Here is a 16,519-nt window from a genome sequence, read left to right on the forward strand (position 1 = left end):
GTGGATTGTAGTTGTTCAGTCTTGACTTTCGGAGAAGGCAATGGCACCCCTCTCCAGTACTCTTGCCTGGAAAATCCCATGGATGGAGGAGCCTGGTGGGCTGCAGTTCATGTGGTCGCTAAGAGTCGGACACAACTGAGTGACTTCACTTTCACTTTTCACTTTCATGCATTGGAGAAGGAAATGGCAACCCACTCCAGTGTTCTTGCCTGGAGAATCCCAGGGACGGGGCAGCCTAGCAGGCTGCCGTCTATGGGGTTGCACAGAGTCGAACATGGCTGAAGCGACTTAGCAGCAGCAGCAGCAGTCTTTACTTTCCATTGGTCATTCATGGCCTTCTTTTCACCTCTTCCCATCTGCCCCTGTGTGAACAGATGATCAAGCTCTTGAACATGTAGCGTTTCTTCCTTAACAGGCCAGGAGTTGGAGATTCATTGTTCTTAGGTGATGAGATTGGAGATGCAAGTGTAGTGGACCAGGTGATGGGGTCCAGCCGCTGAGTCCTTCTGCACCCTCTTACCTGCTTCCATAGCTGGTCTCCTGTCCTCAGCCTGGGCGTAAACCTTCCCACGCTAGGGAGTTGCTGCCTTCCTCTCTCCTGCACCAGAAATTCTTTGGGAAAGGACATAGCCATGCAGACTGGGGGCCACAAATAAGAGACTTTGATTTTCTGAGACAGGAAAGGTCATCTTTTAAAGCCATTTGTATCTCTCAGTGCCAAAGTATATCTGTGTATAGTTAGGACAAATGGCTGCAAATTTCCAATTGACCGATTGAAGCATTTTTTTCCATTTTTATACCAGCTAACTAGTAACCTAAAGATGTGTATATAGGTGCAGGTGAGCGGTCATGCATGCACGTACTGCTGTCTTTAAAAATAAGCATGGCTTTATTCCTGTTTTTAAATGGTTTCCACTGAATGCAAAGTGCTTTCATTTTGGGGTTAAACCAAAGGCTTTTTTCAACTTGAGGTGCCCCAGCAGTCACCAGTGCATTAACTGCAAATGCAAATTAAAAAGCCTGCACAGTGGGGACCGTAAAGGTCATCTGACCCAAAATGAAACTGATTTCCTATCTTTATATGTGCTAATAAGTCAGCGGGGAAGCCTGCCGCCAGAGCAGACTGGATCCATTAGTTCCTTCATTTGGCACTTAGACACTTTGCAGAATAACTCCCATAGCATCTTCATCAAAGAGCACTAAGGATAAAAACAATAAAAACCTTTCCAGCTTAGCTATCTAACTTTCTCATCCCATCTCTTGGAAAAAAAAATATTTTTTAAACTATAATACTGTTAGATTGTACAAATTCAGGATATTTGGGAACTGTGGTATTTTATGGTAGATATGAAAAAGCCTCAGCTGTTGAGTCCAGCTTTCTGGAGGGCTGTTGTTTACTCAGCGTTCCTGCCTTTTGCAAGTTTTGCTGGGCAAGTGTAGCTGGGCAAGTGTGATTCCTTTCTTAAAGGAAACATTTATCCTCCTAGATGCCTCCCAGTTATTGAAACAGAGGCAGATAAACTTAATCAAGAAGTATTTAATAATGACTCTGTGTTCCAGCATGTCCTGACTAGGACACAGCTCCTCAAAACAGTTTATAATTGTGGTGGTAACAAGCCTGTTTCACATGAAACAGAATCATCCAACCAGGATTATAACCAAATGCTCAGTGATGTGAATCAGACTCAGTTTGGTATGAGTTCCAGAGGGCACAGACCAGTCAGAGGAGACTGAGATGGCTTGGGAAGGGTTTGTAGGTAAGTGATGCTGCTGCTGCTAGGTCTTGGGTATGGAAAAGGTTTGAAAGGGAGAAAGAATGTTTCCCTCTCTGCCAAGATGGGGCAGGGACAGGAATGCAGGGTGCTTTGGGGACAATGAGAGACTCGCCCCACCAGAGCAGAGTATATATGAGCAGAAGTAGTGGATATTGATTAACCAAAATGGTGATAATTTTTTTTTTCCAAACAGAATGCTAGGCATGTGTTCTAATGTATACACGGTGCGGGGATGGGGTGAGGGGGATATTTGAAATCAAAGACAATCTGGAGGTGTGTTTCTGTAACCATGCGAGACCAGAGCTGATTCGGTATGGCGGCAGAGGTCAAGAATACTTGCACAAGCTCTGCGTAGGGTTCTTGAAGGTTGACCATCATTATGAGAGAAGGATTTTGGAGAGATTTTGAGTCAGAATGACCAAGGCTGCAGATGTTTTCTGACGACCATGGCTCGAGGCCTCTGCATACTTTTTTAGAGGAGATTGATCGATATTTTCTACCAGGTTGTTGAAGCAAGGATGGTGCCACCTCTCCTTGCTGTTGTATCCACAAAACCTGGCACAGAGCAGGCAGTCAGTATTTATTTACTGGAAAATCTGAGAATGGTATTCAAAAAGGACAGGATTGGGGAATGCACTGCTGGTCATACAGGCATAAGATAAATAAAAATGGGGTGCTTGTATTCACGAAGCTAACCCAGTGTTTCAGCTCCAGTCATTGAATGATTTTGACTTTAGGATCTGGCCAAATAGTAGAGAATGAAATAGGGTGAAATTGAGTGTATTTGAGAGGCTGTTTGAATGGCTTCTGATGATGCAGCCCAACAGGACAATTGGAGATTGAAAGCCGCAGGTCGCAGAGGCAGAGCCGTCCCTATTTTCCTGTGCTTTCACAGGAAGTGCATTTTATAGAAAAGTCAGAGAGGAACTGAGGGGAAACGGAGAGCTCTGAGCTGGTGAATTCACAGCAGGCTGACAGGGCACACTTGGCCGCCTTTGAAACTGACCCTTCATCCTCAGGGCTGCTCCGCGGGACCCTGCCGTCACCAGCCCAGCCCATCCCTGGGCTCTGGGAGGTCATGCGGGTGATCACAGCACCGAGGGCTGGAGTCTGGGATGGTAAGAGGCTCTCCTTCTTTGATTAAGGCATGACTTGATTTAGTTGCATCTAAGCCAGTTTGTTTTCCCTTCTTGGTAACTTAAACAAGGTATCGAGTTTTTCGAACATGTTCGTGCTTTCTGAGCTACCTGAAAGGGCTTCCCCAAAACATTAGACATAGCAGTGACTTGATTCATCTGAAGACTGGGTGGTATAACTGTGTACAGGGGTCTGGAGAACTAGTGTAAAACTGCAGCCTGGTGCTGTGCGACTTTTCTTACCTTCTGCTCCAGAGGCAAAAGTTTCTCAACCAAACCAATGTGAACTAACCCAGACTCAGAGCTGTGAGAATGAACGTTTGCCTCGGTCACACTTTCAGTTGTGCTGCGTATGAGGATTCTAGCCGCCGTGTCTGAGAGACAGTCTCTGTCCCCACTGGGGTCTGGTATCTGTTCAGAATTTGGGGCATTCTGAAAACTCGGGAGTATTTTTAGACTTGGTTTTTTTTTTTTCCTATGAATGAGGAAGTCTGGCAGATGGCTCTTCCGGCTGGATTATTAGTATTTTTTGCAGCTTTCTACCAATACGGTAGGGAGAAAACTCTGGCAAGGCTTCTTTCTCTAAGGACAATGAGGGGAAAAGCCATTCTGCAAACACTGGGCAGCTGCTGCAGGGCTCAGATCTCTAAGGACGCTGTGCCACTGGCTGCGTATCTCACACTGCTCTCCTGTGACCGTGTCTAATCACGGGGGGAGGTAGGGAAGGAAGTCTGAGCAAGAACAAGTCATTTATCACAGCGCAGAGCAATGACATCTGTGCAGACAGTGCTCTCACTGCAGCTGATAAGAGTGTTATTCGCCACCCGGAGAGGAAAGACTAGAGCATGTGGCTTTGGCCTCATGAAGCCACTTCCTTAAATCACATGACATCAGAGTTCATCGCAGAGACGGTGTGCACCAGTTTTATGAAAGACAAGTCAAACTATCATTAATGAAGGAAAAGAGCCTTTAAAGAGAATAAGTATAGTCTGGCTGAGTATTGCTGAGTGCCTTCGGATTCTCATCCAGCCTTGCATCTGATGGAACAGTCTATTAGGGCCCAGAAAAGTTACCTTTGGAATCTTAAGCCTTTTGCAAGGATTCTTGAGAAATCTATTGCACACACAGACTGGAGACACAAAAATGATGGATTGTCTGTCCCCGCTTTGATGGCCAGCTTCCCCCTTTGCATTTTCAAGTCTGGTGTGGTTGTGTTTCTTCGATAATTGAAGTGGCCATTCTCTAAGACAACAGATCATACAGGTTTCCAAGGTGGATGATATTTGATGCAGTTCATATGAAAAATTTTTAAAAAGGGCTACCCCTTTCCTCCTTATTTACATCTAAGCATCCCAACTGCCTGTGGGGTTTTAGTTACTGGTCGGGAACCTGGACTTCTTGAGGGTTTTTTGGTAGAGAAACAGTAGTAAAATCCCCAGAAGCCTTGAAAATTGCACTTGTGGCTTGGATACTAAGATTTACCAAAGTCTACATTTGGAGGCTTCCCACTTCCCTACACACACACACAGAATTTATCCTACAGCCACTAGAATAGTCTGATTTTGTCTGCGGTCACTTGGTGGGGCTTTAAAACTGTGACTTCTCATATTAAGTAGATGTAGAAAAATTAACCCTCACAGTCTCAGATGAGTTGTTAGGACTGAAAAATAACTTTCATCCATGAGGCTTTTCTGTGGTGAAATCAACCCTCAGAGAGCCTGTCTGTCCCACGAGGACTGATTGAAATCTCACGGGGTCATCTGTGTTCCTTGCCCTTTAGAGGCTCAGCAGCAGGTCAATAGAAGTGGCCATCCCTGGGCTTAGTCAGACCCTAGTGATTTCTTTCTTTCTAAGAATGTTCATTTCCAAGTTTTTCAAGCATGCAGTGAAGTTCAAAGAATGATTAAACTCACTTTCATGTGTCCAGGGGCTTCCCTTGTGGCTCAGCTGGTAAAGAATCCACATCCAATGAGGGAGACCTGAGTTCGATCCCTGGCTTGGGAAGATCCCCTGGAACAAGGGAAAGGCTTCCCACTCCAGTATTTTGGCCTGGAGAATTCCATGGACTGTATAGTCCATGGGGTTGCAGAGTCGGACACAACTGAGTAACTTTCACACACGCACGTGTCCAAGGTTTTTCAAATAGTTACCATTTTGTTCTCTGGGTTTTTTTTTTTAAAGGAAATATTACAGATACAGTGGAATATCCCTCCCTATACAATTTCCATTTCAATTTCCCCTTGCTACCCAGAGTCATCACTGTCTTGAAGTTGAGTGTCATTTCCATTTTACCATGTAAATGTGGTAAAATGTGTAAAACATACATAGAATCATAATGTGTTTTAAAATTGTATATAAATGGTGTCACACTTGAGCCTTTTGCAAGCTAGTTTTAAGAGTCAGTGTTTTAAGAATTCTTTTCATACTAATACATTTAAATCAAGTTTATTTATTTTTTGAATGCTATATGGTGCTCTGATACAAGACTATACCACAGTGTATCCATTCCTTTACTGATGGCCATTGGACTGGCTATGATTTTGTTTCTGCTGTTAGTAACACTGTGAACAGTCTTCCCCATGTATGAGTTTTTCTAAATCTGCCCTATACAGTGCAGTAGCCACTAGCTAAAATGTGGGAGCCTAAATTGCAATGTGCTATAAATATAAAATACAAACCAGATTTTGAAGACTTAGAATAAAAAAACTATAAAATATCTCATTAATTTTATATTTGTCACATAGTGAAATGACAATATTTTATGTATTTTGTGAAGTAAAATACATTGTTAAAATTAATTTTACCTTTAATTTGGCTACTAATTTATTTTTAAATTTTATATATATGTACATAACTTGCATTATGTTTCTATTGAACAAGACTGTTCTAGATCGGGAGTCATCATCAACCACCCACAGGTCAGCCATCTGTGTTGTAAATAAAGTTTTACTAGAAAACATGCCCATTTGTTTACGCATTGTCAGTGGCTCCTTCCCCGCTACAAAAGCAGAGCTGATACTTGCAACAGAGACTATATGATCCGTGAGGCTAAAATATTTACCATCGGGCCTTTAAGGAAAGGTCTGTCTATCCCTATTCTAGAGCGATGACTTTTAACCTTTTTAAAACTAAGTTTTTAAAATATATTTTAAGAATTATATTTAATACTGTGATCCAATACACACACACAGACACACACACACAGACACACACACACACACCTGAAACAAAAGTTTCACAAATACTTACTCTTTTCATTTTCTTTCTTTTTTTCCTGGTCTGTTAAACTGCCTTGACTCACAAAATTGAGCTGGCCATTCATTCATTACCAGTCATTTAATATCTTTGTTCCCTTTGCATCTGGCAACTGAACACTTTTCTTTCTTTTAATGCTTCACTTTATGCTAAATAATCGTGTGTATGTTCTCACACGTACCGCATTTACTTTTTGTTTTGTTTTCTCTATTGATATACATTTCTTCTGGTGTTTTTCTGCATCAGCTCAGCAGCTGTGGTGCTGGAATTTCTCCCATGACAATTTTCTGAGCCTGTAGACCAGGAGACTGCAGGGCCACTCTGATGTGGTTGGATTGCCAGAGAGACCTAGCTTTTTTTTTTCCCTAGACTGAGGACTTGTCGTTATTCACAACTTCATATCTTGGCCTCATCTGCAAAACCGTTGTTGTTGGATCTGATGAGGATGGATAAAAATATTTTATGAAACTTTCTCTGACGATATTTTGCCAGAGGGTAAAATAAAGACAATCGACTACCATAGCACTTTCTAAGATTTGATATCCCCAAGGCCCCTAGAGTGCCTTTGGGATGTGAAGAATATTATTACTTGTAACATTGCCATCGCTGTCATATTTAGTTGTAATAGATTTAAAACTTTCAAAAGTGCAGTCCTAGAGGTGGGAGGTGGGGAGAGACACATATTTCTGGAGAACATGTTTCATGGGAGCAAACTTTCTCTAAACTTTTCTGTTAATGAACAAGAGTTTCCACTGCCTGTAAGGACCATACAGGGCTGGGCGATGCTGAACACAAAGAACAATCAATACATTCTTGGCTGTAAGGTCATATGCATTAAATAAGGCAGTTCTGATACCAAATCAATACTGTTTTGTGTATTTCCTACAGCAGGTATTGAGATATAGATCCACCATGGTGGGAGAGAGTGTCATCAGGAGATACCAGTCCAGACAAATCTAGGTTACCACCAACAGGGAAAGGGCTGGATTGATTGTGGTCTGTCCCACTGTGTGGGGAAAATGTCAGGTCAGAGTGAATATTCATGTAGTCCTTGGAAAGAGGGAAATCAATCAGCTAAACCTTCTACTTAATAAGGGAACCGTTTTCTCCAAGGTGAGGTTCTTTTCTTGAACTTGATATTCCTGTCCCCAATGCGTCAGTCATTCTATCTTAGAGACACAATCAAAGATTTCATAGAAAGCCTAAGGGCAGATGCATTCCATAGTTTTGGTATAAGGTTTAATATGGTTCTATCTAAGCATTGCACTACAAATCTAGTTAAAATTGAAATAATGTTTCCTTTAACTCCATAGAACAAGCTAGACCCTTTGAAGCTATATCAAGAGAGTACCAGGCACAGGAGAAATCTTTTGTTTTTGGTCCACAGTTCACTTGTCCTGTGATCTTGCAAAACTTCCCCAATCTCTGTGTATATCTGTACGTTGGCTTGTATGATAATGTTCAATTTTTCTTTGTAGAGATGACACGTGGTATAGTAGCTGAAATACATGTTCTGGCAGAGAGGGCCAGAGTATGAAGGCAGTTCCTCCCAAATCATGGTTTGGGGGCTTTCCCAAATTTAATAGACTCACTTGTCTTTAATCACACTCAAGAAATCACCTGCCATTCATGTGTATAAGGTTTCAGAAGAGCCCCTGTTCTGTCTTCCCCCAAATCATTTTTTCAGAACTTGCCGGCACTGGTCAGGCTTCAAGAGCATAGTAGGTTCATACTCCATTGGCTGGTTTTTTTGAACAGAGACAACATTAATTACTTTTATCGTTTGTTTCTACATTTTCCAGGCACCTTTTAAAAATGAACAAGAGCAGCTCTGATTTGGAGAAGGTGAGCCAGGGCTCTGCCGAGAGCCTCAGCCCGTCCTTCAGGGGCGTCCACGTCAGCTTCACCACGGGCTCCACGGACAGCCTGGCCTCCGACTCCAGGACCTGCAGCGATGGAGGTAACACACTTGACCCTGATGGAGAGACATAGGTTCTCCTGAGCCTGGAGGGCCAGGCCTGGGTGAATTGCCAAGATTTAGAAGCATTGAGCTAGACCTACTGTCTCAGTCCCACTTTCCCCACAAAATAGACTCTCTACCGAGGAGTTTTTTTATTTTTATTTTTTCTATAAGAGTTCTCTTTATTTTTATTTATTTATTTGTTTGGCTGCACTGCACAGCATATGCTATGCTGTGCTTAGTCACTCAGTCTTGTCCAACTCTTTGCAACCCCGTGGACTGTAGTCAACCAGGCTCCTCTGTCCTTGGGGATTCTCCAGGCAAGAATACTGCAGTGGGTTGCCATGCCCTCCAGGGGATTTTCCCAACCCAGGGATCAAACCTATGTCTCCCACATTGCAGGTGGATTCTTTACTGTCTGAGCCACCAGGGAAGTCCAAGAATACTGGAGTGGGTAGCCTGATCCAGGAATTGAATTGGGGTCTCCTGCATTGCCGGTGGATTCTTTACCAGCTGAGCTACCAGGGAAGCCCACTGCATGGCATGTGGGATCTTAATTCCTCAACCAGAAATGGAACCCACACCCCCACATTGGAAGGTGGCGTCTTAACCACTGAACCACCAGAGAAATTCTTATTCCCTGTTGAATTTATGGCAAGGTGCTTCACCCCATACCTCCCTCTCCAATCACACATAGTACATCCACACGGCAATACGGTGGGAGGTCGGAAGCATGTCGAAAGACTCCAGACTCCTGGGTAATGAGTCATTATATATATAGGTCTGCGCTTGATTTCTATCCTCAGGATTGGTTCACAATGGCAATCCCAAGTTCCCTCTCCCTCCACCCTCTGTCTCTCCTTTTCTTTCACAGACATGCATACACACATATGCACACACTTACTTGGATACACAGCAGGTGTTTGTTGAATTAAAGCATGGAGGCTTCATTAGACCACCACCAATCCCAGAGCTTCTGGATAAAGCTCTAAGGCTTCATATGTGGGTATGTCCTGATTGGGCTTCCCAGGTGGCACTAGTGGTAAAGAACCCACCTGCCAATGCAAGAGAAGCAAGAGATGTGGGTTCAGTCCCTAGGTTGGGAAGATCCCTTGGAGGAGGGCACAGCAACCCACTCCAGTGTTCTTGCCTGGAGAATCTCATGGACAGAGGAGCCTGGCGGGCTGCAGTCCATAGGGTCGCAACGAGTTGGAAGCAATTTATCACACATATACACATGTCCTGATTGGGTATACAGTTGCCTCCCCACCCCCCTACCCCCTCCCCCCGCCCCCATATGTGCAGGCTCTGAATTCACAGATTCGAACAGGTTCCCAAGGTTAAATCTTTGGTGAAATCGATGGATGCCGAACCTGCAGATACAGCAGGCTGACGGTACTCTGCTGCTGTTTTGTATAAGACACTTGAACATCTATGGTATCCCAGGGGATTCCTGGAACCAGTTCCCCCAGGGAAAACGAGGGATGACTGTGTTCCTAAAACTTTCCTGTAGTTTTGATGGGTAGTATTAGAACCTTCAGCCTTTAACATTTGTGTGAGTGTGTGTGTGTGTTGACTCCTGTATTTCTCATCGACTTGCCCTAGCACGATAGGTTTGAACGTGTGCTATCATGACCCTCTCAGTCCTAAGGAAATATTTCTTCTCCGTAGGCATTTTTAGAGTAGAAAGTTCCAGTGTGAATTTATTGTCACCAACATTTTTCTATCTAAAAGATTAGTGCCACTCAGACAGAAGCATAGAAGTCAGTCTGTGGTGTGTTCTGATGGGAAACTTCCGATAGCTCTGACTTAAAAACAGGAAATATCTTAGCCTTGATTTGGGTAGGAAGTGGCAAAAGAACATTTTCTTTCTCTGCAGGTTATCCCGGGCGTCTGTCTTTTTCCTTTCCCCCTTCAATTGTGCAGAAATTTCTACAAAGCACATTATTTTGTGAAGGGCTGGGCTGGGCATGTGATCCATTAGACCCTGTGCTGGTCCTCAGGGACCTGCTCTTTTGGGATTGTAAGCGATTCTGTGGGAGGGTCTTCCATCTGCCACCCACCAGCTCGTGTTGGTGAGAACTGGACTAAACTGCTCCAGCACTTTTGTTCTCAGAACCAGCAAATCATGACGTTTGCTCTCGGGCTCTTACCGTCTAGCCAGGAAGGTAAGATTAAAATTCCTGACCCGTGGGTGGATGGAGTAAGCAAGCAAATTGGGCTGCTCAGAGCAAGAGTGCTTATGAAAGCGTCCAGAGAGAGAGGAATCAGTGAGGGCTGGTGGAGGGTTCAGAGAAGGCTTCCTGAGGAGATGGGACTTCAGCTCTTGTGTCAAGAATGGTTACACTTGAGGAGGTAATGAGAGGAAGAGGGGGTTAAGGAAGTGCAGGTTAAGGAATCAATTCAGGAGGAAAAAAAGGCACAAGGTTGGCGATGCACAAGGCAAGAGGGTGAGACCAGCCTGACACACTTCAGTGGAAGCGAAAGAGGGGCACTCATCTACAAGGTGGTGGGAGGCCTGGGGCTGGCTGGTGCAAAGCTCTCCAAACCAGTCTGTGGAGTTTGGAAATAGGGAGCCACTTGAGGGTTTATGAGTATGTTGGTGACACCTAACTCAGACTTTCAGAATTAAAATGAACACTTGTCCATCTGACACTGAGATGACATTGTAAACCAGCTATGCTTTGATTTTTTAAAAAGGATACATTTTCCTGGTTATCCTTTTACTGTGAGCTAGTCAATGGAAATGTCCCTCAAAATCTAGATTCCTGGAATAACAAAAATGTATATATTGCATTGGCCAAAAAGTTCGTTCAAGTTTTTCTGTAACACGTTATGGAAAAACCTAAATAAACTTTTTGGCCAACCCAATAGCTTCTTAACCAGACTGTGGCTCATCAGAGCAAACCAGTTTCTATCTGCTGCTCCTACGTATGGCTCTGTACCCAGAACCCTGCTTTGAAACTGGCAAGAGACCACAGGAATTCTCTCTCTCTTTTCTCCTTTTTAATGTCTTTTAAACATTAATCTGGAGACTATCCAGAACCGCCAGTCATGAAATGTAAGAAACCCTTCATTTAGCCACTCATCATTAGCCAAGGCAGCTGGCTTCAATCTGTTGTTGAACGGTGAGCTTTTCGTCCCATGGATCCTTACTCACTTTTACCTTGGAGCAGAAATACTTACCCATCGTGCCTTTTGTTACTATTTGGCATCTAGTGTTGAAGCTGAAACAGGGAACCAAGACAGGAGAGGTAGAATTAATTCAAGAATGTAGCATCGACCTCTTTAATATTATATATAAAATCAAAAGAGACCATTCGATTATTGATTTTTGTCAGTAAGAATTCACTCATGAAAATGACGCATTTTGTGGATTCTGAGTCTTTGGTATGAGCAAGCCTGAGTGAGTTGAGGACAAAGTCATTCCAGGGCATGTAGCATAGTAGCAGTTTTTAGAAACCTCCTGGAAACTCACCTGGGTTCTGGTGAAAGTTAGTTTTCTTCAATCCAGGTTTTGTGCCCCACCCCCTGCAAAAGTTTTTAATTTTATAAGAAAAATAAACATAATTGCAAGCGGTAACTTTGTTGCATTTTTAAAAAGTGAGTTTGTCTAAACTTGACAAAATATTTTTGTATCAATGTTAATTCAGCTCTTTGTGCTTATGTCGCATTTCTTACTCCTCTGAGCACATCTGTTATCCCATTTGTCCATGTGGGCAGTTCCAGTGAACAGTGGGTCAACGTGGTGAAAGGAAAAATCCATCTAAGCAGTTGTCAGGTTTATGCTTGGTTAGGGAGGGACAAACTGCATGTGTAAGGACAGATCTATGAACGCTGCCAAGGGGAAGGTCATCTGGAGTGAATGGATGCATGGGGGTGGGAGGAATGGTCATCAGGAAACTCATGTGCTTTTAAATGGTTACTTTTAAATATTGCAAACCTCATAATTGCATTAAGATCATTTTCCCTTTTGATGTAGGAGAACATTTCAATTAAGAGTTCCACAGTTAAACAAACATCATGGATGCCAGGCTCCCATCTCCCATTGAACTGAAAATGTGGTCACAAGGGATAGATGAGAGGTCTAAGTAACCAGAGAGTAGTGACTATAAACTCCCATGAAGAAATATACCCAGGCAGTGTTTCTGTTATGATTTTTGTCGCTGGCAAACCAGAGGCACAAAAAGTTCATTAACTATCTTGACAGTAGTGGGCTTGTATTTCTCAATAATAATGCCAAGAGGATTTAAAAAATACAGACATTAACGCAGTCACAATGTGCTTAGTTGCTCAGTTGTGTCGGACTCTGTGACCCCATGGACTGTAGACTGCCCAGCTCCTCTGTCCATGGGATTTCCCAGGCAAGAATACTGGAGGGAGTTGCCATTTCTTTCCCCAGGAGATCTTCCTGACCCAGGGATCTAACCTGGGTCTCCTGCGTCTCATGCATTGGTAGGCAGATTCTTTACCACTGAGCCACCTGGGAAATCCCACACAAACTATGGATTGAGTACAATTTTAGATGTTGAAGACACAGCAGGAACAGAAGTGCCACGTCCCTTCTTCCATAGAGCTCACATTGTAGTGAGGAGACATGGACAGAGAGGAGGATAAGAACTCAGGTAGCCAGTGTGTCAGACGGCAGTAAGTGCTACAGGGAAAAGTCAGCCAGGAAGGGGGTGGGACACACCTGTCAAGAGGAGACAGTAAGCCCACCAAGAGCAGACATCAGCCTGGCCCTCACTGAGCCCTTGCTCACCCACTCAGGCTATTACCTGAGCCTCTGTAAGAAGAAACAGTATTTTCAAAAAGGTAGTCCTGGGAGTTCCCTGGTGGTGTAGTAGTTAGGATTCTGGGCTTTGCTGTGGCCTGGGTTTAATCCCTGTTTCAGGGAACTGAGATCCTGCAAGCTACATGAAACAAGCAAAAAAAAAAAAAAAAAAATGGTGGTCCTGAAAAAGATATCTAAAACTTCTGAGCCAAAAATAGTGTGTTTTCTGTTAATTAAGCAGGCTTGTTAGAATGCTTGATCCTCAATGGATGGGTTCAGTCTATATTCCATCCGTGTTTTGCTCTAACAGTGTATCTCTCCTCCCAGCCCTCCATGGAGATAGACTGAATCATGGGTTCTGTTCTGAAAGATCTATTACTAAAGGTTGGAGAACTTATCCTAAAGAAAAGATAACTCATTTTTAAGTGTAAGTGTGGCCTGAGCCCTCACAATATCACCACACTTAAAGCTTCATCTTAGGTTGAGCTATTCCCTTTAAACTAAATTTAAAAACATGTTATTATTTCAGTAAAGTCCATACATGTCTATGATACAAATCTAAACAGTGGAGAAAGATATAAAATGAAAAGCCAGTCTTCAGACACTCCCATCCCAGCTCCCACCCCCACTTGGAACATTTTTTCTATATCATCCCACAAATTTGTATCCATATTCCAAATATCATAAGCTTCAGTTCTACACACTTTTGTACTTACTGTACCTTGAAGTCCTTCAAATCAGAACCTCTAGGTCAACCTCATTTTCTTTTCATGGTGCATATTTTTTCATTGTCTGAATGAGTTAAACCCTCCTCCTGTCGATGCATATGTAGGTTCCTTTCATTACAAGTCTACAGTAGCATTCTGGGACATACACTGAGATAATTTGGTGAGCCTATCTGTAAGATAACGTCTTAGAAGTGGAATTGATATGTCAAAACATATATGCATTTTAAAATAGATGTTACCAAATTAACCTCTAAAAATGTCAATTTATGCTTCCATCAGCGGCATGCAAAAGTACCATGAACATTTAATTTTACTGTTAATTTGGAAGCAAACCCTTAATGATTGTGTTATAATGGGAAGAATCCTGATTCTGGAAGTACACACGGGCTGTAGACATGAAATAGTTTGCATGAGCCTGTTTTCCAGACAGACGGTGCTTCCCCATTTTGTGTGTCAGTGGCCTACTGACAGTTGATAACTACTGATCACAGTGATCACGGTTGATCACTGTTTCTTGGGATGCTTAAGCAGTCCGGAGAGACATCTCACAAATGCCACATTTTCCATACAACTGTAAAATGCTAATAATGTGTTTCCATTTTCAGACCACGTTTGCCTTCTTGAAAAAGTAAGCATTCCTCTTGAAGGAATGCCATATGCCTTCCTTTAACAACAACAACAACAACAAAAATAGAGCTTAGTCTGTTTTGATTGTGGAACCAAACAAGAGCTTGTACAGTTTTCCTTTGGAGGAAAAAATTACTCTCTGTGAGTCTAAAACATACCCTCCACCCCGACCCTTAACATCTTCTGGGGGTGGGGGGAAGGGGTTTTGGCCAAAATCTGCAAGACTAGCACTTCCTGTGTGATGCTGGCCTCCACCGATGGCTTCAGTTTTCTCACCTTGAACATGTAGGGATTGAAGCAGGCCATGGTGCGGACGAGGTTTCTCCATCTACTTTGTTCCCTCTGCCTTGCCTGTAGTAGGTACTCAGGAAATACTGAGTGAATGAATGGATTAATCTATACAGTCATTTCCAGCCAGCCAGTCATTTCCTCTTACCCTCATTTTAAAAAAGGATCCACAAAACCCTCAGTGTTTCGAACAAAAGAAAATTCCATTTACTTTCCTTTACAAGGTGGAGAACAGTCAGATGCCAAAGCTAAAGTTTGGAGCTGGGCTGGGGGGCTCTTAGCTGGGACCCTGCCCTTCGTCCCCACATTTGCTGTGGCCTCTCTGCTGTCAAGGTCTGTGTCATTCAGCCCTTTACATCCGCCGTCAGAGGGCAGAGCCAGGCGCCGAGGGAGCCACATGGGCTTATTTATACGTTTCAAAATTGGACTGACCACTTCCTCCTGAAGCCCAGCTCTCATTTTGGCTGTAGAGAACAATGAAAGTACCTATTAAAACCCAGCCAGAAGAGAGGACTCTATAATAAGAAAACCTCACAGTGCTGGGGTTGAACTTTTGGCTTGCGTTTCTGCATAGGAGTTAAGCTCTTTTTCCGGACCGTTGAAATCCTGGTTGCTCTTCTCTGCTTTCTCAGTAGGATGGCACCAAACGAGTTCACCTTCCCGTCGGTTGTTCTAAGATCCCACCCCGCGTACCGTGTGATAGTTAGTTTCGTCCGAGGAAACACTTTTCTCTGAAGCACAGGCACTAAAGAGATGCGGATCTGTTCTGCTGTATGTCTAGCTACCGGCTTCATATGCAGAATTGAAAATTGAAAGGAAAAACTTAGGAAATGGGGATTATAGCTCTCTGGCCCTATTAGTACACAAAGTCATATTTTTAAAAAACTACCAATGATGTAACTGTGATGTAGGCAGGCTTCCCAGGAAAGTATTTTCCATTCTTACCCTTTTTATACCCTTAATTGTAAGCCAGAATTTGGAAACAGAATGACCTAACACCGGCCTAGAACCCCAGGATATATTTGACTCTGTCTCGTGCACTCTTGGATCCAAGTCCTGAGAATATGGGCTGTTGGCCAAAGTGTTTCATGATTTTTTTAGGCACATTTTTCTAAACCAGTGGCTTGCCTGGGAGTTTGGAGACTATTTAGGCATGTTTGCCCTCTTCTTTCTGGCTCTTCCAAATGCAGAGAGTGGCAGCTGCTACACGTCTAGCCTCTGCAAGGTCACAGCCATGTTTCTGAGGAGGTGCCCCACGCAAGAGTCAAGAGCATGACAGAGCCAGAGTGGGCTTTCGGGGGCTCCCTCTGATTCCATAGAAGACGGCTACTGTCTACCTTGAGGTGGAGAAATCACAGTTTCATTGAGAAGGGTCACACATGGACATCTCTTTCTGAGAAGCCCTAAGAATATTAACAGCTGAGATGTTATTTATTCAGTCCCGTGGTACCTGGGAGCCATCAGAGAGAATTACTGTCTTCTCATCAGTCATGGATCCATGTCTGAAGCGTGGATTAAGAATGCCTCAGGACAGAAGGTGGGGTACCTGTTACCAAACTACCAAATGTGTATGTAAACAGCTTCCCAGGTGGAGGTGGTGATAAAGAACCCACCTGCCAGTGTAGGAGATGTAAGAGACACAGTTTTGATCCCTGGGTCGGGAAGATCCCCAGGAGGAGGGCATGGCAACCCACTCCAATATTCTTTCCTGGAGAATCTCGTGGATGGAGGAGCCTGGCAGGCTACAGACCATAGGGTCACAAAGAGTCGGACATGCCTGAAGCGAGTTAGCATGCACACACACACACACACACACACACACACATGTAATGCCCAGTTAAACAGGGAAAGGGCACATTTCCAGTGAGCCTCACTTCACTGGATGAGGTCTGTGTCATGTAGTCCTGTCCATCCACCAGGCAAGCGCCTGGCTGGGAGCCTTCCTGCGCGGTGCCATCATCTGACTGCTCGGTGCT

At 43.6% G+C, this 16,519-nt stretch overlaps 1 protein-coding gene across 4 annotated transcripts in view; it reads left to right on the forward strand.

The window, feature by feature from the left end:
• PRAG1 (PEAK1 related, kinase-activating pseudokinase 1) overlaps positions 1 to 16,519 on the forward strand; it is a 47,721-nt gene that overhangs the window by 19,075 nt on the left and 12,127 nt on the right. For all 4 annotated transcript variants that reach the window (XM_025279138.3, XM_006045550.4, XM_006045549.4 and 1 more), the window contains exon 4: positions 7,969 to 8,126. In XM_025279138.3, coding sequence (XP_025134923.3) covers positions 7,969 to 8,126 — 158 coding nt within the window. The remainder of the gene's footprint in view (positions 1 to 7,968; positions 8,127 to 16,519) is intronic.

The sequence above is a fragment of the Bubalus bubalis genome, chromosome 1 (assembly GCF_019923935.1).
Source record: "Bubalus bubalis isolate 160015118507 breed Murrah chromosome 1, NDDB_SH_1, whole genome shotgun sequence".
Lineage (NCBI taxonomy): Eukaryota > Metazoa > Chordata > Mammalia > Artiodactyla > Bovidae > Bubalus > Bubalus bubalis.